This window comes from Magnolia sinica, chromosome 3 (genome assembly GCF_029962835.1).
Source record: "Magnolia sinica isolate HGM2019 chromosome 3, MsV1, whole genome shotgun sequence".
NCBI lineage: Eukaryota > Viridiplantae > Streptophyta > Magnoliopsida > Magnoliales > Magnoliaceae > Magnolia > Magnolia sinica.
The window spans coordinates 17,478,567-17,495,994 of record NC_080575.1 but is presented as its reverse complement, the minus strand read 5'-3'; the positions used below and the strand labels follow the sequence as shown (position 1 = coordinate 17,495,994).

The window sequence follows — 17,428 nt, the reverse complement described above, 5'->3', positions numbered from 1 at the left end:
GTATGGTACATTTGAGATTTGCATGTTCTTCATTGTTCGTACCATGTGTTAAAATGAGATGAACAAAACTGATGGACGGCGTGGATATATAACACTTACATCAAAATGGGGTCCTTGGTCAGGGAAACACCGACACGGTGCTACCGAGGAACACCTAATCCACTCTCCAGCCCAGCAGATGAGGAAAGATTAGACAAGACAATATGCCGGGCAGACGAGGAAAGATAGACAAGACGATATATAAAAAAAGATTTTTGTGTCATGGTCCCTCAGACTAACGGTTGAATCTCCTGTACTAAGTTGGGCCATGGTTCTACACAAGCGAGAAGATAACAACACCATGATTCATGGCTCAAGTGGTAGACTGTGTTAGGTCCGGCCTCTTACTCGGGTGGTAGACTCCCAGGAGTTTCAACAGTGAGTCGAGGGTTCGAGTACCCACGGTGGTGAAATCCCATCGTTTTAACACTAATGAGGTCTTGGTATCGGATAAGCTTTAAAAAAAAAAGTGAGAAGATAACACAAGACAATATATAAAATATATAAATTAGATTCTTGGGTCATGGTCCCTCAGTCTAACGGTTAAATCGCTTGTACTAAGTGGGGTCCATGGTTCTGCATACGGATCATTGGTCCATTGAACTACCATGCCCCAGGGACCTCATGATCCCAGCCATCAATCTTGGGCCTCCTTTTGATTTGAACGTAGAACGTTGCTGTGTTTTTCTTCTCAACCGTCCATTTGCAGGGTACAAATAGAAAACTTATTATTATTCTTTCCTATAGGATTTTTTGGTCTCCATTTATTTACAGTGGATTCGCACAAATTGACGGTCTGGATCACTGAACGCTCATCCCTACTCGTAATTACAATAGAACCCGTGTGTACTGTGAATACCATGGGTTTATTGTCCAGTTAAGCTGCAATGGGGCTTCACAACCCTACACGCACATCTCTCCACACGCAGCACGCTTGCAATCCTACCACAGAGAAAATCAAATCCGTAGTTAAGGTAGGCCCCACAGCGAAGATGAGCTTATGAAAATTTTAGGCCAATCCATCCACATATGGCAAGTACAGATCACAGGAAATTTAATTTGGACGGTCCACTCTTTTGCACATGTGTGTCCACGTGATAGATTGCCTAGGTTGGACGTTGAAGATGGTGATCATCATTACGGGATACACCATTCAGATTTCACAAGAACTTACCAGTGTAGCACGTGTGATGACTGCACAGGCGCGTGTGGCGATGTTGCGTGTGTGGCGAGCCAACGTTGCTAGAATCCTCCCGCCTGAAGTGGAAGACAAATAAGGGTGGGCTACTTCACCTCGCTCCGGTGCTGACTTCAGCAATTCGTCTCCTTCTTCTCCCGACTGCGGAGAATTCAACGCCCATCACCTTACATAGATAACTACCCGAACCCATCCAATTCTCGCTTTTCTCGCTCTCTTTCTCTCTCTAAATCTCATCTCAGCTCTGCTTCTTCTTTCTATTTCTTTGCCTCAAAAGTCTCCGAAGAGGAGAAAATTTCTCTCTCTTACTCACTCACTCTCTCTGAGAATCCAATGCCAATCTCTCTGCATTCAAAGCTCCCTTCTTCTGCGTCTGATCGCCGAGACGTCTTCCATCTGGTTTTCGCGCGTCGTCAGATCTGTAATGTAAGATTCATCGGACGGAAATCCGTATGCAACTTGGCTCGGAGACCTAGGGTTTTCTGTAAATCCGAGGCGAGTCTCATTGATCCTCTCTCTCTGTCTATTAATTTATTACAATCGAGATTGATTTGGATCTCTGTGAAGTGACAAGTTCAGTAGTTTTTTTTTTTTTCTTTTACTTGTGGTTGCTTGCTGAGTGATTCAAATCTTGGATTTTACAGTTTAGTTTCTGTTTGGATAGCGAATCCCTGAATACCAGGATTTCCATCTAATCCTGCCATGTTGGGGGTCCAAATGTCTTTCAGCGGTCAAGCTCCACAAAAATCGCAGTATTTGGAACTTTCTGACAGCTGATTGGACCGGGTCAACCTTTGGGATTACCATGATGCTATAATTAATTATAATTAATTTAGTAATTGACTTCAAAAAACCAGGAAAGAAGTAAAAAGGCTGCTGGTTCCTAATGAGGATAAGTTCATAATCAATAGAAAACTAAAACAATTCAAATGAGGATTTTCTAACTTGACCAAATGATTCCATTTGCATGGATATAGTTAACTGTGACCCTACAGGTTGTCCTCCTACCACAACTAAAAAAGATACCAATATCTATAGCTTACTCCAACTTCTCAGGATCTATGCTTTAATTTTCAAATGGTCGCATGAGTTAAGAAGAAATCAAGAGATTTTGATGGTGGGAAGCAAAGGGTTTCACCATTGCTGTGATACCACGTTTGTAGTCATAAATTTGGAAAAGAATAGTATTTTCACCAAGGAATTCCGTAACGGTAATGGTGGCTGTAACGGTCACCACCGTTACCTTTTATGATATGGATTGTAATGGCCATTATGGTATCTTTTTTTAAAAAAAAAAAAAATTTTTTTAAATAAAAAAATCTGAAAACTTCTATCGGCCCTGTAATGGACCTTTTCGGGACTGTTTGCATCCTTTACAGGGGCCATAACAGGCCGTTATAGCCTTTACGGGGGGCGTAATGGGCCGTTACCGGAGCTGTACCAGCTGTTATGGGTCATTCTTTCCGTAATGGCTGTTAAGACCCTGTAACGTGTAACGGTTGCCACCATTACCTTTACGTAGAGGCCTTTATGGCCCCATAATGGCAGTTACAACACACCATGTTTCTCACCCAAGGAGAGCATTTATCAATAGAATAATAGATACAAAGTAATCAGACTACCCTCAAACAGAGAACACAACTCTCTCCCTACCTAGACTGAATATTGTAATAGGTGGGTGTATCGTCTGGGCCCCAAAATGATTCTATATGCAGCATATCAAAGACAGTGTTGGCTGGATTTTTTTGACCGAAATAATAAGGGAGAATATCATAAAGAAGGAAAAAAATGTAAAACAAAAGAATCTATCATTTATTTGTGTTCTTGACATGTACTCTATGGTGTTTCACACCATTCTTTGGTAATAATGTTGGCTGTCAGCCTGTATGGATGAAAAGTGAGTCTCTGACCTCTAAATTTAGTTTGCAAGCTTATGGGAACTAGAAATTATTTGATTGATTGACAACTTTTACTGTAGGGGGCTTCATACATTTTTTAAACCACCATAAATACCTCGGCAATGACAATATATGTCAAGTGTGCAATATCTTGAACAACTTGCTATTATAAGTAATTATATGTTTGTTATCCCTACTTAATCCAAGACCATGACTTGTGTGGGTGGGTGGGTATGGGTGTGGGTGTGTTGGTGGTGTGTCACGGTGTGAGGATGTGCATGCCCGTGTTCAAGGAAGCAAGTGTCTAAGCTCATGGCAATTAGAAATTATTTGATTAATTGGCAACTTTTACTTAAGGTATTCAAAATTGGTTATGTAACAACTGTAACGGCTGTTACGTAACGGTAACGGTCATAACCATTACGCGTTACTAGGTCGAAATGGCCATTATAGAAAAACATGCTGTAACGGCCCCGTAACGGTCCGTAATGGCCCCATAACGGTCCTGTAACAATTTTTTCAAAAAATAAAAAAAAGGGCCGTAACTACCGATATGGGGGCCGTAACGGGTGTTGTGGTCCGTATCATAACGGTAACAGTGGTAGCCATTACAGCTACCATTACTGTTTTGGAACACCTTGCTTTTACCATAGGGGGCTTCATACATTTTTGAACTACCACAAATGCCTCTACAATGACAATGCATTTCATGTGTGAAATATCGCGAATAACATGCTATTATAAGTAATTATATGTTTGTTATCCCAACTTAATCCAAGAAAATGACTTGTGTGTGTGGGTGGGTGGGTGTGGGTGGTGTCGCGTGGTGTGTGGATGTGCATGCGTATGTTCGGAGAAGCACTCCTGAAGCGTATGGCATATGCTATTTTAGTGTGTAAAAGTTGCAATTTATCTGTTTAATACGCACAATTGTAATTTATATTTTTGTCATTATAAAAATGACTATTAAATTACTTATTCTGGACTTTGATTTGTCGAATCATGCTCAAATCTTGTATTTTGATCTCCAAAATTTTAGTAAAACATGAGTTCCTAGCCTACCACAATGCTTTAAATGAATAAAATACTCGAAGATGTGAGGAAAAAGTGAAGAAAATTGCGTCTCATGGGCATATCCGCTGAAACGTGATGTGCAAAGGCATGTACGGGAAATGATATGAGCAGCCCAAAAAACATACCACTTTTTGAGGTGGGCCATTTCACCCTTGTACAAGTGCCATTTTCAGATTTTGTGATTTTGGGGCACTTTCTGTGAAATGGCAATGCAAACCTTGTTGCAGACTCTAGTCACCGTCATTATGATGTATGGGAATCCTAATACTAGGGATTTTTGTTGTCCAAACAGAGCCTCGTTGAAATGATGTGCTTTTGCCTTTTGCTTTGAATGTTGAGGTTGTGCTTTATGTTCTCTTGAATCAGTCATCTGTTTTCATGTTTAACCATGTTGGAAATAATCATTCTTCTCAACCCTTTGCAGAATGGATCTCTTGAAACTGGTCACGTAGCTCAATTAGCGGGGGCTGAGCCATCTCATGAGGTAAATAATGTATTGATAGGAGGAATGCTTTTTCCTAAATTCAAGCTGAGATGGTTTATAAATGTGGAAAAATACAATGTTTAATTGAGGAATTTGTTTGGCTTTTTATAGTTAATGTCTTTCATGTAGTGGGTGCCATTGTGGATTGGAGATGCCCATCTTGAAGATATCCCCCATTGAATGGTGTAGATAGTCAGACTAAGCCTTATTGAGTGTGGATCATTGGTTGGAATTGTCCATTTTTAAGTTTGATAGGGATATATTGGGGCATGAGCCATCCCATGGTGGGGCCTGCTAGATGAATGACATAGATCAACGAAAAATGGCCCCACCTATATCAGTGTTGGGGGGAACCCTAAAAAAAAGTACAGAAATGAAATTTACGAAAGAACAAACACCTAGTTATTATTGAAAATCTCCTAAATTCGTTTCTTTATGAACGTATTAAAAAGAAATTAGATAGTGGTTTTCAAATCACTCTCATATAAAATAGTCCCATTGAATGATGTAGATAGTTAGACTAAGCCTTATTGAGTGTGGATCATTGGTTGGAATTGTCCATTTTAAAGTTTGATAGGGATATATTGGGTTATGAGCCATCCCATGGTGGGGCCTGCTGGATGAGTGACATAGATCAACGAAAAATGGCCCCACCTATACCAGTGTTGGGGGGAACCCTAAAAAAAGTTCGTAAATGAAATTTACGAAAGAACAATCACCTAGTTGTTATTGAAAATCTCCTAGATTCGTTTCTTTATGAACATATTAAAATGAAATCAGATAGTGGTTTTCAAATCATTATCTCATATAAAATAGTTGCTAGTCTCCACAATTTAAATCTTGCTAATTATGTTATTTGTTGACATAGTGAGTCTCCCTGCTCGCTAAGAGGGGACTAGATAATGAATTAGAAAGGTGCGACTAGTGTTTGAAATTTCGGTATCGCATTACGTATCGCATTCGCACCCTTGGGATATGGATGCGTATTGGTTATCGCATGGTATATATCGGTTGTGTCGCGTAATGTATCGTCGTTGTTGGAAACAGGGGGAAACATTGTGAAATTGGTTGATTTTTTCTATGAAACTTCAATGATTGTTAAAAAAGACATCAATACACTTATAAATCAAAACATTACAAAAAAATAAGTGCACATGATAGGTTTTCTTTGTATGGGATCCTAATCTATACACTATCTAATTAAATTGATTCAAGTATATTAAAAGTCTATTCATATAATTTACAAACGTAAGAAGACGCGTGGAAACACAAGCAATACATTCAAAAGAAAAAGAAGGATCACTAAATTAGGTTACATAAATGTTTGATTTTATGTTTGGGCATAAAGATTGCAACCAATCTGCGAGAAATTGAGAAATTTTGATTGTTTTTTTCAATTTTTCCGCAACTTGGCCCATCTCTTCCAAATCTCGAAATCGAAGCTTCCAATCCATGATTTTTCATGCAAGATTTAATAGGATTTACAGAAAAAAGGATTGAAAATAAAAAATGCTCTCCGGATTGAACATGTGGGATAGTTCCCACTACTTGTGCATTTCGTATCGCACAGGTGGTATACAAGATATATCATGGGATATATCGGTTGATATCCTCGATACGTAAAACACTGGGTGTGACGACCTCCTATACAATGCAAATACATTGGCCATTGATGAATTGCAATAGAGATACCAACAGCTACAGTAGCATGCTACATTATTTCCTTTTTTTTTTCCCCCTTATGATAAGTCATTGTTAAGAACCTAACCAATAAACCAAAAGCCCCATGACTAATGGATTGTGTAAAGTTAGGCTCTTTAAACCATTGCAATCATAGCATTCCACCACGCTCTGCAAGCGACATCCATGGTGGCCCACTCTGTGGCAGCACTCACTTTGGTCTCTTTTCCAATTAGCCCTTTCTAGGCATGATGACTGCACTCTGCTTATCTAGGTAGTCCTTTTTACTCCGTGGTAGCTTTCACTTTGGTCTAGGTTGCTCCACAGGTCGCCCCTTTTGGGACTTGAACACAAGACGTGGTGTTGGCTCTTATAACAATTGTTAAGAAACTAACCAATATGCCAAAAGCCCCATGATTGATGGAACACGTGAAGCTAGGTTCTTTAAACCGTTGGGATCATAACATTTTATCACACTCCACAGATGACGTTTGCAGTGACCCAGTCTTTGGCAGCACTTACTCTGGCCTAAAAAAAAATTCTCCTGGGCTTGAACCCAAGACCTCAATGTTGAAACATTGATTCCTACCATTGAGCTACATGATTGTTATTGTAACACTACAAGAAAGCTGCAGTGATCTTTGCTTGGTCAACAATTTTTTAGATTAGTCAGAGACTCATAGTAGGTTTTGACTTGTTAAACTAGTCATTGAGTTTGGAATGAATTGCTATACATATCTTTGATTTTGGTTTGTTACACCAGTTTGCAAGGCCTTTTGTTTTAGTAGTTGAGTATGTTTAGAAGGATTGTTGTATACAAAGGCCTATAAAAGATATGTAGGCCATACAATAATGGGTAGTTTATTTTTGAGTTTTCTTAAATCTGAATTCTCCAATTTGAGTGTATTATCACCCTCTCTCTCTCTCTCTCTCTCTCTCTCTCTCTCTCTCTCTCTCCCCCCTATTTGAGTGGATTATCACTCTCTCTCTCTCTCTCTCTCTCTCTCTCTCTCTCTCTCTCTCTTCTATTTGAGTGGATTATGACCGTCACGTCCCAAACTTGGGAATCGGGCTCATAAAATTTCCGGTCGTTGAATCCGGTGCTGACAGTCTCCGTAGTACCCCATTCTCGGCTCCTAGCTCCTATATGCCAGGTTCTGATCCTGGGATCCTACAAGGAGGTTTTTTAGGGTGATTTTTTTTTTTATTTTAAAAAATTATAAAAAGGAGCATAACCACAAGTGTACCCAAGTCACAAAACATCATCACCACATATCCATTAATATAATCTTTGAGTACAGTGCTGGAAAGGAAATACATAATATAACAAAAGCCCAAAAGGTCAAACACATGCTCTTGCCTCAATGTTGTTGCAGTCTAGCATAAGCCACATGTAAAGAATGTGCGTAAGCTTACTACGAGGCTTAGAGAGTGCGTGCGTGCGTGCACGCGTGCATGATGCACGTGTCAAGCATACAAATGTTAGAGTAAGCGGAATGGAGGGCCAGACTGGCAGGTCCATAAATACCATCAGCCATGCCCAGGCTATGTGATGCAAATACCTACTGGGCCAAATGTCATATGCTAAGGATGCGATGCAACATGCAAATCCTGATGTCTAATGTACATCTCAGTACAGTTCTCATATGAAATAATTGAGGTCTATAACACTGACATTGGCCTGCTGCCCCATCGCGCGCATGACCCAGTGAGTGTTAGAGACTTCACTATCTGTCTCGTTAGTGGTATGCTAATCCCCACATGACTTGCTGATAGCGGACCCATTTCACGAGCTGGTCAAACTTAACCTAGCTTATAACCTTTTCACTCGAGTGGATAAGGTAACACCCCCTTCCAACCGACCTCGACATAGTGGGAGATGCGGCCTACTGGTATTTAGCACTCGGGCGCTCATGTTATCCACTCGGTCTCGATGTTGGAGCATCTTGTTGGCCCATGGGGTTTAGGGACTTTCACCCATGGACATCCTATATGCCCAGTAAACGTAACTAGATTTCCGATGTCCATACTCAAGCTGCCAACCACGATAATCTTGTGGTGGCCATAACCTTGATGTCGCTAGGGTGTGGATGGAAATGCATCATGCAATGTGTGAATGCATGAGACCATCATCCAAGTCATGCAATCATGTCATGTAAGTCGTGCATACACGCAAGGCGGCCCTATCTCATACGGGTCCCCTAAAATGCCTTAAGCCATAGGGACATCAACTTCGTTGTACATAGGCAAGCTAAAACCATGGATGAGCCATCATCCAAGTCATGCACACGTGATGCGAATGGCATATGATAACATACAATCATAACCATTATGCATGAGGTGTGTAATACCATATCGAGCATAAAGCAAGGCTAAATCAATATAAAGCGATATTAACTCGAATATAAAAGCAATGGTACATCTAACATAAAATAATTGTTGCATCGATATAAAGATAGCACCATATCAACGTAAATGAAGTGTTATAGCAATCATAAGCGTAAACATCACACAAATCACTAAGGTAATGCTACATAAATTATCAAGGAAGTATTGTACCAACACAAATGTAAAATATTGCACCACATAATAAGGGAAATGTATCATTCACAATATGTGGAACCTACTTGGAAACCAAGTTTATTAAGGCCCATAGTGATTTTATTTGCAATCCAACTTGATCGTGGGTCCTCTTTGGGGGACGAATGATGTCCACATCATGGGTTGCCTTGTTGTTCATGTTGTGGCCGCCCCGTTAGGCCTGCTTGGATTTATACGTAGTGGCCGTACCATGGGCCAACCTTGTGGTTTGTGTCGTATTGGCATCATTGAACTACCGTTTGGGTTCCACACATCGCATGTATTGAGCCCATCGTAGGCCCATGTTTGGTTGGTTGCGGGCTACCTTCTTGGGCCTTGCTTAGGGATAGTTGTAGGGCCCACTTTGATGACCACTTCGGGCCCGCCATGATCATTTGTGAATCCTATAATTTGTTGCTCTATTTGGATGTCGATAGTTGTATGTTTTGGCCGCTTAGGTACGGGCTTGCTAAGTGGGCCCATTGGCTTGAAAGACCACTCAAGTATAGCCTGATGGGCCTCAATAAACTTGGTTTCCAAGTAGGTTCCACATATTGTGAATGATGCATTTCCCTTATCATGTGGTGCGATATTTTACACTTGTGTTGGTACAATACTTGGTAATTTATGTAGCATTACCTTAGTGATTTGTGCGATGTTTACGCTTATGATTGCTATAACACTTCCTTTACGTTGATATGGTGCTATCTTTATATCAATGTGGCAATTATTTTATGTTAGATGTACCATTGCTTTTATTTTTGAGTTAATATTGCTTTATATTGATTTAGCCTTGCTTTATGCTCAATATGGTATTACACACCTTATGCATAATGGTTATGATTGTATGTTATCATATCTCATTCATATCACGTGTGCATGACTTGGATGATGGCTCATCCATGGTTTTAGCTTGCCTATGTACAACAAAGTTGATGTCCCTATGGCTTAGGGCATTTTAGGGGACCCGTATGAGATAGGGTCGCCTTGCATGTATGCACGACTTCCATGACATGGTTCCATGACTCGGATGATGGTCACATGCATTCATGCATTGCATGATGCATTTGCATCCACACCCTAGGATTATCGTGGTTGGTAGCTTGAGTATGGACATCGAAAATCTGGTTACGTTTACTGGGCATATAGGATATCCATGGGTGAAAGTCCTTAAACCCCGTGGGCCAACAGGATGCTCCAACGTCGAGACCGAGTGGATAACATAAGCGCCCGAGTGCTAAATACCAATAGGCCATCTCCCACTGTGTCGAGGTCGGTTGGAAGGGGGTGTGACTTTATCCGCCCGGGTGAAGTGGGCTATAAGCTAGGTTGAGTCTGACCAACTTGTGAAATGGGTCCGCTATCGGCGAGTCGGGTGGGGATTAACATACCACCAACAAGGCAGATAGTGAGGTCTCTTTCACTTACTGGGTCATGCGCACGATGGGGCGGCAGGTCAGTGTTAGAGTGTACTAGACCCCGATTATTCCAGATGAGAACTGTATTGAGATGTGGATTAGACATCGGGATTTGCATGTTGCATTGCTTCCTTAGCATATGACATTTGGCGCAGTAGGTCTTTCCATCGCATAGCCTAGGTATGGCTGATGGTATTTATGGACTTGCCAGTCTGGCCCTCCATCATTCCGCTTACTCTGACATTTGTATGCTTGGCACATGCATTGCGCACACACGCACGCACTCTTTAAGTTTCGTAGTAAGCTTACGCACATTCTTTACGTGCAGGTTATGCTAGACTGCAGCATCATTGAGGTAGGAGCATGCGTTTGACCTTTTTGACTTTTGTTATATTATGTATTTCCCTTCTAGTACTGTATTCAATGATTATATTAATGGATATGTGGTGATGATGTTTTGTGACTTGGGTAAACTTGCGGTCATGCTCGTTTAAAAAAAAATAAAAAAATCACCTTAAAAATCCTCCTTGTAGGATCCCAGGATCGGAACCTGGCGTGTATGAGCTAGGAGTTGAGAATGGGGTACTACGGAGGCTATCAACATCGGATTTGACGGCTGGGAATTTTGTGAGCCCGGTTCCTGAGTTTGGGGCATGACAATCATCCTCTCTCTCTCTCTCCCCCCTATTTGAGTGGATAATCACCCTCTCCCTCTCCCTTATATTCCTGCCACCGTTTGAGGATTTGGGTGGCTGGTTTCCTGCTTTTATGGAGTATTTGAACTAATTCAGACTATAATATGATGATCAGTGTTGTCATGTGCGATTGCACATTCGAATATGCGATCGCATATTCGCATATGCGATTTCCGCAAATATGCGATCGCATATTCACAGTATGCGAGAATATGCGATCGCATATTCGCCATTTTTTTTTTTTTTAAATTTTAAATCTGTATTTTTTGTCTATAAAATGGGATTCTAAACACTCCTACATGCACTCAAAGTTCAAACTCTCTCTCTCTCTATCTTTATTTTCTACTCTCTTACAATCTCTCTTATATAATTCTAAGTCCCAAGCTCCACTCCATCCATATTTCTTTCAAGTTTGAAGTTTCAATCAAGGGACAACTACAACTACAAGGATTCAAGAATCAAGAGACAACCAAGCTCCATCCATTGAACTCTCTTTCTAATCTTTCCAAGTTCTATAGATCATAAATTCATAATCATACACACCCACCACTCTCTCTATCTCTTTCTTAAAGTTTCTTTACATTCAAGAGACTCAAGAGACTCAACTTACATTACAAGTTGCAAGTTTAATTTATTATAGTTTGAGTTTCTTCCAAGTTCCAAGTTCTAACATTTTTTTTAGTTTGTTACTTTGTTACTTGCAAGTTACAAGTTACAACACAACTTACAAGTTACAAGAACAAGATACTTACAAGTTATAAGCTCAAGTTACAAGTTATAAGCTCAAGTTACAAGTTACAAGTAAAACAAGTCTATAATATTCTAGACTCAAGAGTCAAGATTCAAGGGTTAAGGCAAAAGTGAAGACAAGAAGTGAAGAATTTGTGTTTTTGTAAATTTATAATTGTAATGGTGTTTGTGTGTAAATCTCTCTCTCTCTCTCTCTCTCTCTCTCTCTCCCCACTCTTTTACTACAAGTGTAAGTGTAACTCTCTCTCTCTCTCTCTCTCTCTCTCCCCACTCTTTTACTACAAGTGTAAGTGTAACTCTCTCTCTCTCTCTTTCTCCTTTTCTTTTCCCTCTTCTCCCTTTCTACTATTAGTGTAACTCTCTCTCTCTCTTTCTCCTTTTCTTTTCCCTCTCCCTTTCTAGTTTCTACTACTACTAGGGTGTGTAAGTGTGTAACTCTCTCTCTCTCTCTCTCTCTCTCTCTCTCTCTCTCTCCCATCTCTTTAGTCTCTTTATTTACTTTACTTTTTAGTTACTTTTTAGTACTAGCAAGTAGCAACTTGCAATTAATACACACACCACCAACATAATGTCTTCTTCCCCATCTTCCTCTTTGTAACCCAAGTCGAATGACTCGGGTTGGAAATATGAGCACTATCGTAGTGTTTTGGATAAGACTCACATAGTATGTGAGTTATGTGGGTATGTGGGTTCCGGTGGCATTGCAAGGCACAAGTAATACCTTGCACATTTACCGGGATCAAATGCAAAAGCATGCGATAAAATTACTTTAGAAATCCGAAGGGAGATCATGGAGTATATGGAAAAACAATCAAGAAGGAGATGCGATGTGCCCTACGTCAGGAGGAATATTTGGAACAAGACACATATGAAGATATAAACGTAGCTAATATAGATGAAGCTAGTCCCACTTCCCCTACTTCGATAGGCCGGTCTAGACCACAAGTACAACCAACGGTCTCGAAAAGAGCCCGAGGGCATGAACCCATGGATAGATGGTGTAGACCACATCCTGAGGATGTTGTTGACCAAAGGGGTTGAGGCAAAGGGCCGGCTCAAACAAGTTTATAAAACCGTTATAAACAAAAAAAAATAGGAAAATCACTATTCAATATATTGCTAAGTGGTTTTACCAAACTGACATTGTTTTCAACGTTGTTAAATCGAGAAGCTTCAAAGTTATGGTTGAAGCTATAGGTTAATTTGGACCTGGGCTTAAACCTGATTCATATCATGAAATGAGGGAGACATGCCTGAAAACCGAAGTTGATTATACACGATCCTTTATAACTGAATATAAGGAATCGTGGAAAACATGTGGGTGTTCACTAATGGCCGATGGATGGATCGATAGATCCGAGCGGTCTCTCATTAACTTTTTGGTAAATTGTCCAGCTTGGACAATGTTCTTGAAGTCCGTGGATGCATCGGGTCATTTACATGCAGGAGAATACTTGTTTAGCTTACTAGATAATGTAGTTGAGGAAATAGGTGAGAAATACATTATACAAGTAATTACAGATAACACAGCCTCGTATGTAATAGTCGGTCATCTTCTTATGGAGAAGAGGTATCGTTTATTTTGGAACCCCCCTGTGCGACCCATTGTGTTGATCTTATGTTAGAAGATATAAGTAAGTTATTTATAAATGTGATCGCAAGGGCTAGAAGAATCACAGTCTTCATGTACAAACACGCTCTTTTTCTCAATCGAATGAGAAAACACATTGGGGGTAACTCACTACGTCTAGTAGTCACTCGTTTTGCTACAGCCTTTTTAACACTACAAAGATTACATACAAAAAAATTAGAACTTAGAAGCTTTGTAGTGTCGACTGATTTTACAAGTGGGCCTTGGTCAAAGAAGGCTGAAGGGAAACAGGTTCAACAAATAATCATTTCGCAAAGTTTTTGGACACAAGTTGTAAAGGTGTTAAAAGCATCCGAGCCTTAGTCACTATGTTGCGATTGATGGATGGGGATGAAAAGCCTACAATGAGTTACATATATGATGCGATGGAAAAGGCGAAAAATAAGATCATAGACGATTTTAACTAGAGAGACCGTGATTACAAGCCAATTATAAATATTATAGATAGAAGATGGGGCAGCCAAATGTCATCTCCATTATATTTGGTTGCTTACATCCTTAACCCAACTTTATTCACTTCTGCTGATCCAGTAGAAGCACACTTATTATGCATATGGTTGGATTTATTGATGTGTTGGAAAGAATGATTCCAAATAGAGAAGAACACGACAAGATCTCAACTTTACTGGACTTCTATACAAAAAGTGAGGGTATATTCTCAAGGGATATCGTCATCAGGTATCAGACAATGAAATTACCCAGTAAGTACTATGAATGTCAGTCTTACAAATAGTTTTTTTTACAATGTAATCTACAAAGTGACTCTAACCTACCTAAACTATTTTTCTCAGCTGATTGGTGGGTTGCTTATGAGGTGGACCCGAACAGGAAGGATTCAACTCTAAAGAAGCTAGCTATGATGATTCTTGGACTCATGTGTTTTGTTAGTGGTTGCGAGTGCAATTGGAGCACGTTCGAGGCAGTAAGTTTAGTAATTGTAAACTTCAATTTTTTAGTATAAGGTGTAAGCTAAATTAATTACCTGAATAGCTGATGCCAAATGTGCTTTCTTTCATGTAGATTCATATCAAGAAAAGGAATCGCCTTAAGCAAAAAAAGCTCAACGACTTGGTTTTTGTCCAATACAATAAAAAAATTGCGAGAACGATTCCAAATTAGGAAAGAAAAGCCTGGTTTCTTTGACCCTATCAACTTAGATGAGTTGGATGCAGATAATGAGTGGCTCGTAAAGACGAAAGACCCGATATTTGATGGAGAGGACCTGACATGGACGCAAGTTGAAGATGTCGTACACGGATTGACGCCTGGAGAAGGTACCACTCGAAAGCGAAGGGGGGGGGAGGAGTCGGGGGGCGAGTAGTAGCCGTCAACCCATTGAAGAGATTGAGGAGATGGAAGAAGGAGATGATAATGATCAAGCTGAAGATTCACCGTTGGATGTCGATGAAGTATTAGTACATATGGATGATGAAGAAACGGAAGAAGAAGAAGTGTATGTGGAAGAAGGAGATGATTCAGATGATGATGACGATGGTAGTTGTGATCAAATGCCACAATGGCAAATAGATCAATGTATATAGTATATGATTAGATCAATGATAAATAAATAACTTCTTCATTTTGTTTACTAAGTGTGTTGATGTTGATTGTTGACTGTATTGTTGAATGTTGATATTCATTAAATATATTGTAGAATGTTGATGAATGATGACTTAATATTTAATTCATTGTTTAATTGGTTTTATTTTACTTAAATGTATTGCAAGGGTTAAGGGTATATAAAATTATTTATCTATTAACTTAGGAAAGTTCCCCCTATTTTCTTATATTTTATTCATTTTTTTCTTAATTTCTCCCTATTTTTTGGATTTTTAAAATTTTTTTATAAAAAAAAACAAAAAAATATTCGATCGCAAATGCGATTGTGCGATCACCTATGCGCACAGTCATATGCAATCGCACACGATCGCATATGTGATTTGACAACATTGGTGAACATTCATACGTTTTCCACGATTCCTTATGTTCGGCTATGAAGGATCGTGTATGATCAACTTTAGCTTTGAGGCACGTCTTCCTCATTTCATGATATGAAGGAGGTTTAAGCCCAGGTCCAAATTGACCTATAGCCTCAACCATAACTTTGAAGCTTCTCGATTTCACTACGTTGAAAGCAATGCCGGTTTGGTAAAACCACTTAGCAATATATTGAATAGCGGTTTTCCTATCTTTTTGTTTATACCGGTTTTCTAAAGTTGTTTGAGCCGACCCTTTGCCCTGACCCCTTTGGTTGATCACATCCTCGGGGTGTGGTCTACACCATCTATCTATGGGCCCATGCCCTCGGGCTCTTTTTGAGGCCGTTGGTTGTGGTCTAGACCGGCCTGTCGAAGTAGGGGAAGTAGGACTAGCTTCATTTACATCAACTACGTTTATATCTTCATACGTGTCTTCTTCCATATATTCCTCATGACGTAGGGCACTATTGCATCTCTTTATTAATTGTTTGTCCATATATTCAACGATCTCCCTTCAGATTTTTGAAGTAATTTTGTCGCATGCTTTTGCATTTGACCCTAGTAAATGTGCAAAGTGTTGCTTGTGCCACGCAATGCCACCGGAACCCACATACCCACATAACTCACATACTATGTGAGTCTTATCTGCAACACTACGATAGTGCCCATACTTCTAACCTAGGTCATTCGACTTGGGTTTCAAATAGGAAGATTGAGAAGAAGACATGGTGTGGTGTGTGTATTGATTCTCCTTGTTATAACTTGTAACTTGTAAACTAGTAAAAACTAAAAAGTATAAAAACTAAAGTAAAGACTGAAGACTAAAAGAGTCAAGAGGAGAGAGAGAGAGAGAGAGAGAGAGAGAGAGAGAGAGAGAGAGAGAGAGAGAGAGTTACACAATTACAAAAACACAAATTACACAATCTAAAATTCGGAAATATATTCTTCACTCTTGACTCTTGAATGTTGTAGACTTGTAGTATTCTACTCTTGTTGCTCTTGTAGAATGTAAATTCTTGCCTTTGAGTTTGAACTCTTACTTGATTCTTGAAAGTTGAATCTTATAAATATTCTTGTAAGTTGTATGTTGTAAGTTGTAACAAACTAAAAATAACAAAATGTTGAGTCTTTTGACTCTTGAATGTAAAGAAAGAGAGATAGAAAGTGAGAGTGGGTGTATTAATATGATTATGATTTATGTATGAATGAATATTATGTAACTAACTAGAGAATAAATATTAATAAATAAGAGAATGTAGAAAATGAAATCAATGAGAAATATGAGATGTAGAAAACGAAATGATATATAGAAGAAACTAGAAAGAGATATATGTAGAATTAGAAAATGAAATGTGAGACTTGAGTTGACTTGAATTCAATTTCGATGTAGTCTTGCTTGCTTTACTTTCTTGAATCTTGAATCCTTGATTGAAACTTGAAAGAAATATGGAGCTTGGGCCTTGGAATTATGTAAGAGAGAATGAGAGATTTGAGAGTTGAGACTTTGAAAGTGTGAGTGAGTAGAGAGAGAGAGTATGAGTGCATGTAGTATGCAAATAGGAGGGTTAAAATGCCTTTTTATAGGGAAAAAAGGCAGAATTAAAAAAATCCAACGGTCAGAAAATGGTTAGATTTCTGATCGTTGGCCAATATGCGATCGCATACATTGCATATGCGATCACATATTCTCGCACGAGTGGCATATGCGATCGCATGTGCAGAAATTGCATATGCCATTGTCACATTTGCGATTTCTGCTCCATTGTGCGCATATGCAATCACATATGCGAATGTGCGATTGCACATGACAACATTGATCTTCTCCCTGATCTTACCTTATATCAACGACTTGTTGGAAGTTTAATTTATTTAACTATCACAAGACCTGATATATCTATGTTGTCAACTCGTTGAGTCAATTTATGAGTGCTCCTCTGCATCTTTGCTTAGTAGCGGTCAAATGCCTCATTCGATACCCTATA

General features: G+C 39.4%; 1 protein-coding gene and 1 long non-coding RNA gene across 5 annotated transcripts in view; both read left to right on the top strand.

The window, feature by feature from the left end:
- Positions 1-1,346: 1,346 nt before the first annotated feature.
- LOC131239626 (probable acyl-activating enzyme 16, chloroplastic) overlaps positions 1,347-17,428 on the top strand; it is a 127,608-nt gene continuing 111,526 nt past the window's right edge. The window contains exons 1-3 of one of the 4 annotated variants that reach the window (XM_058237426.1): positions 1,347-1,732; positions 4,634-4,693; positions 10,700-10,726. In XM_058237426.1, the coding sequence (XP_058093409.1) occupies positions 1,571-1,732; positions 4,634-4,693; positions 10,700-10,726 (249 nt within the window). In that variant the 5' untranslated portion in view covers positions 1,347-1,570. The remainder of the gene's footprint in view (positions 1,733-4,633; positions 4,694-10,699; positions 10,727-17,428) is intronic. The other 3 variants (XM_058237425.1, XM_058237428.1, XM_058237427.1) reach the window with 3 other exon arrangements.
- Positions 12,258-14,955, top strand: LOC131239629 (uncharacterized). Its single transcript, XR_009168296.1, has 3 exons — positions 12,258-14,168; positions 14,259-14,389; positions 14,488-14,955. It is a non-coding gene; the product is annotated as an uncharacterized LOC131239629 (long non-coding RNA).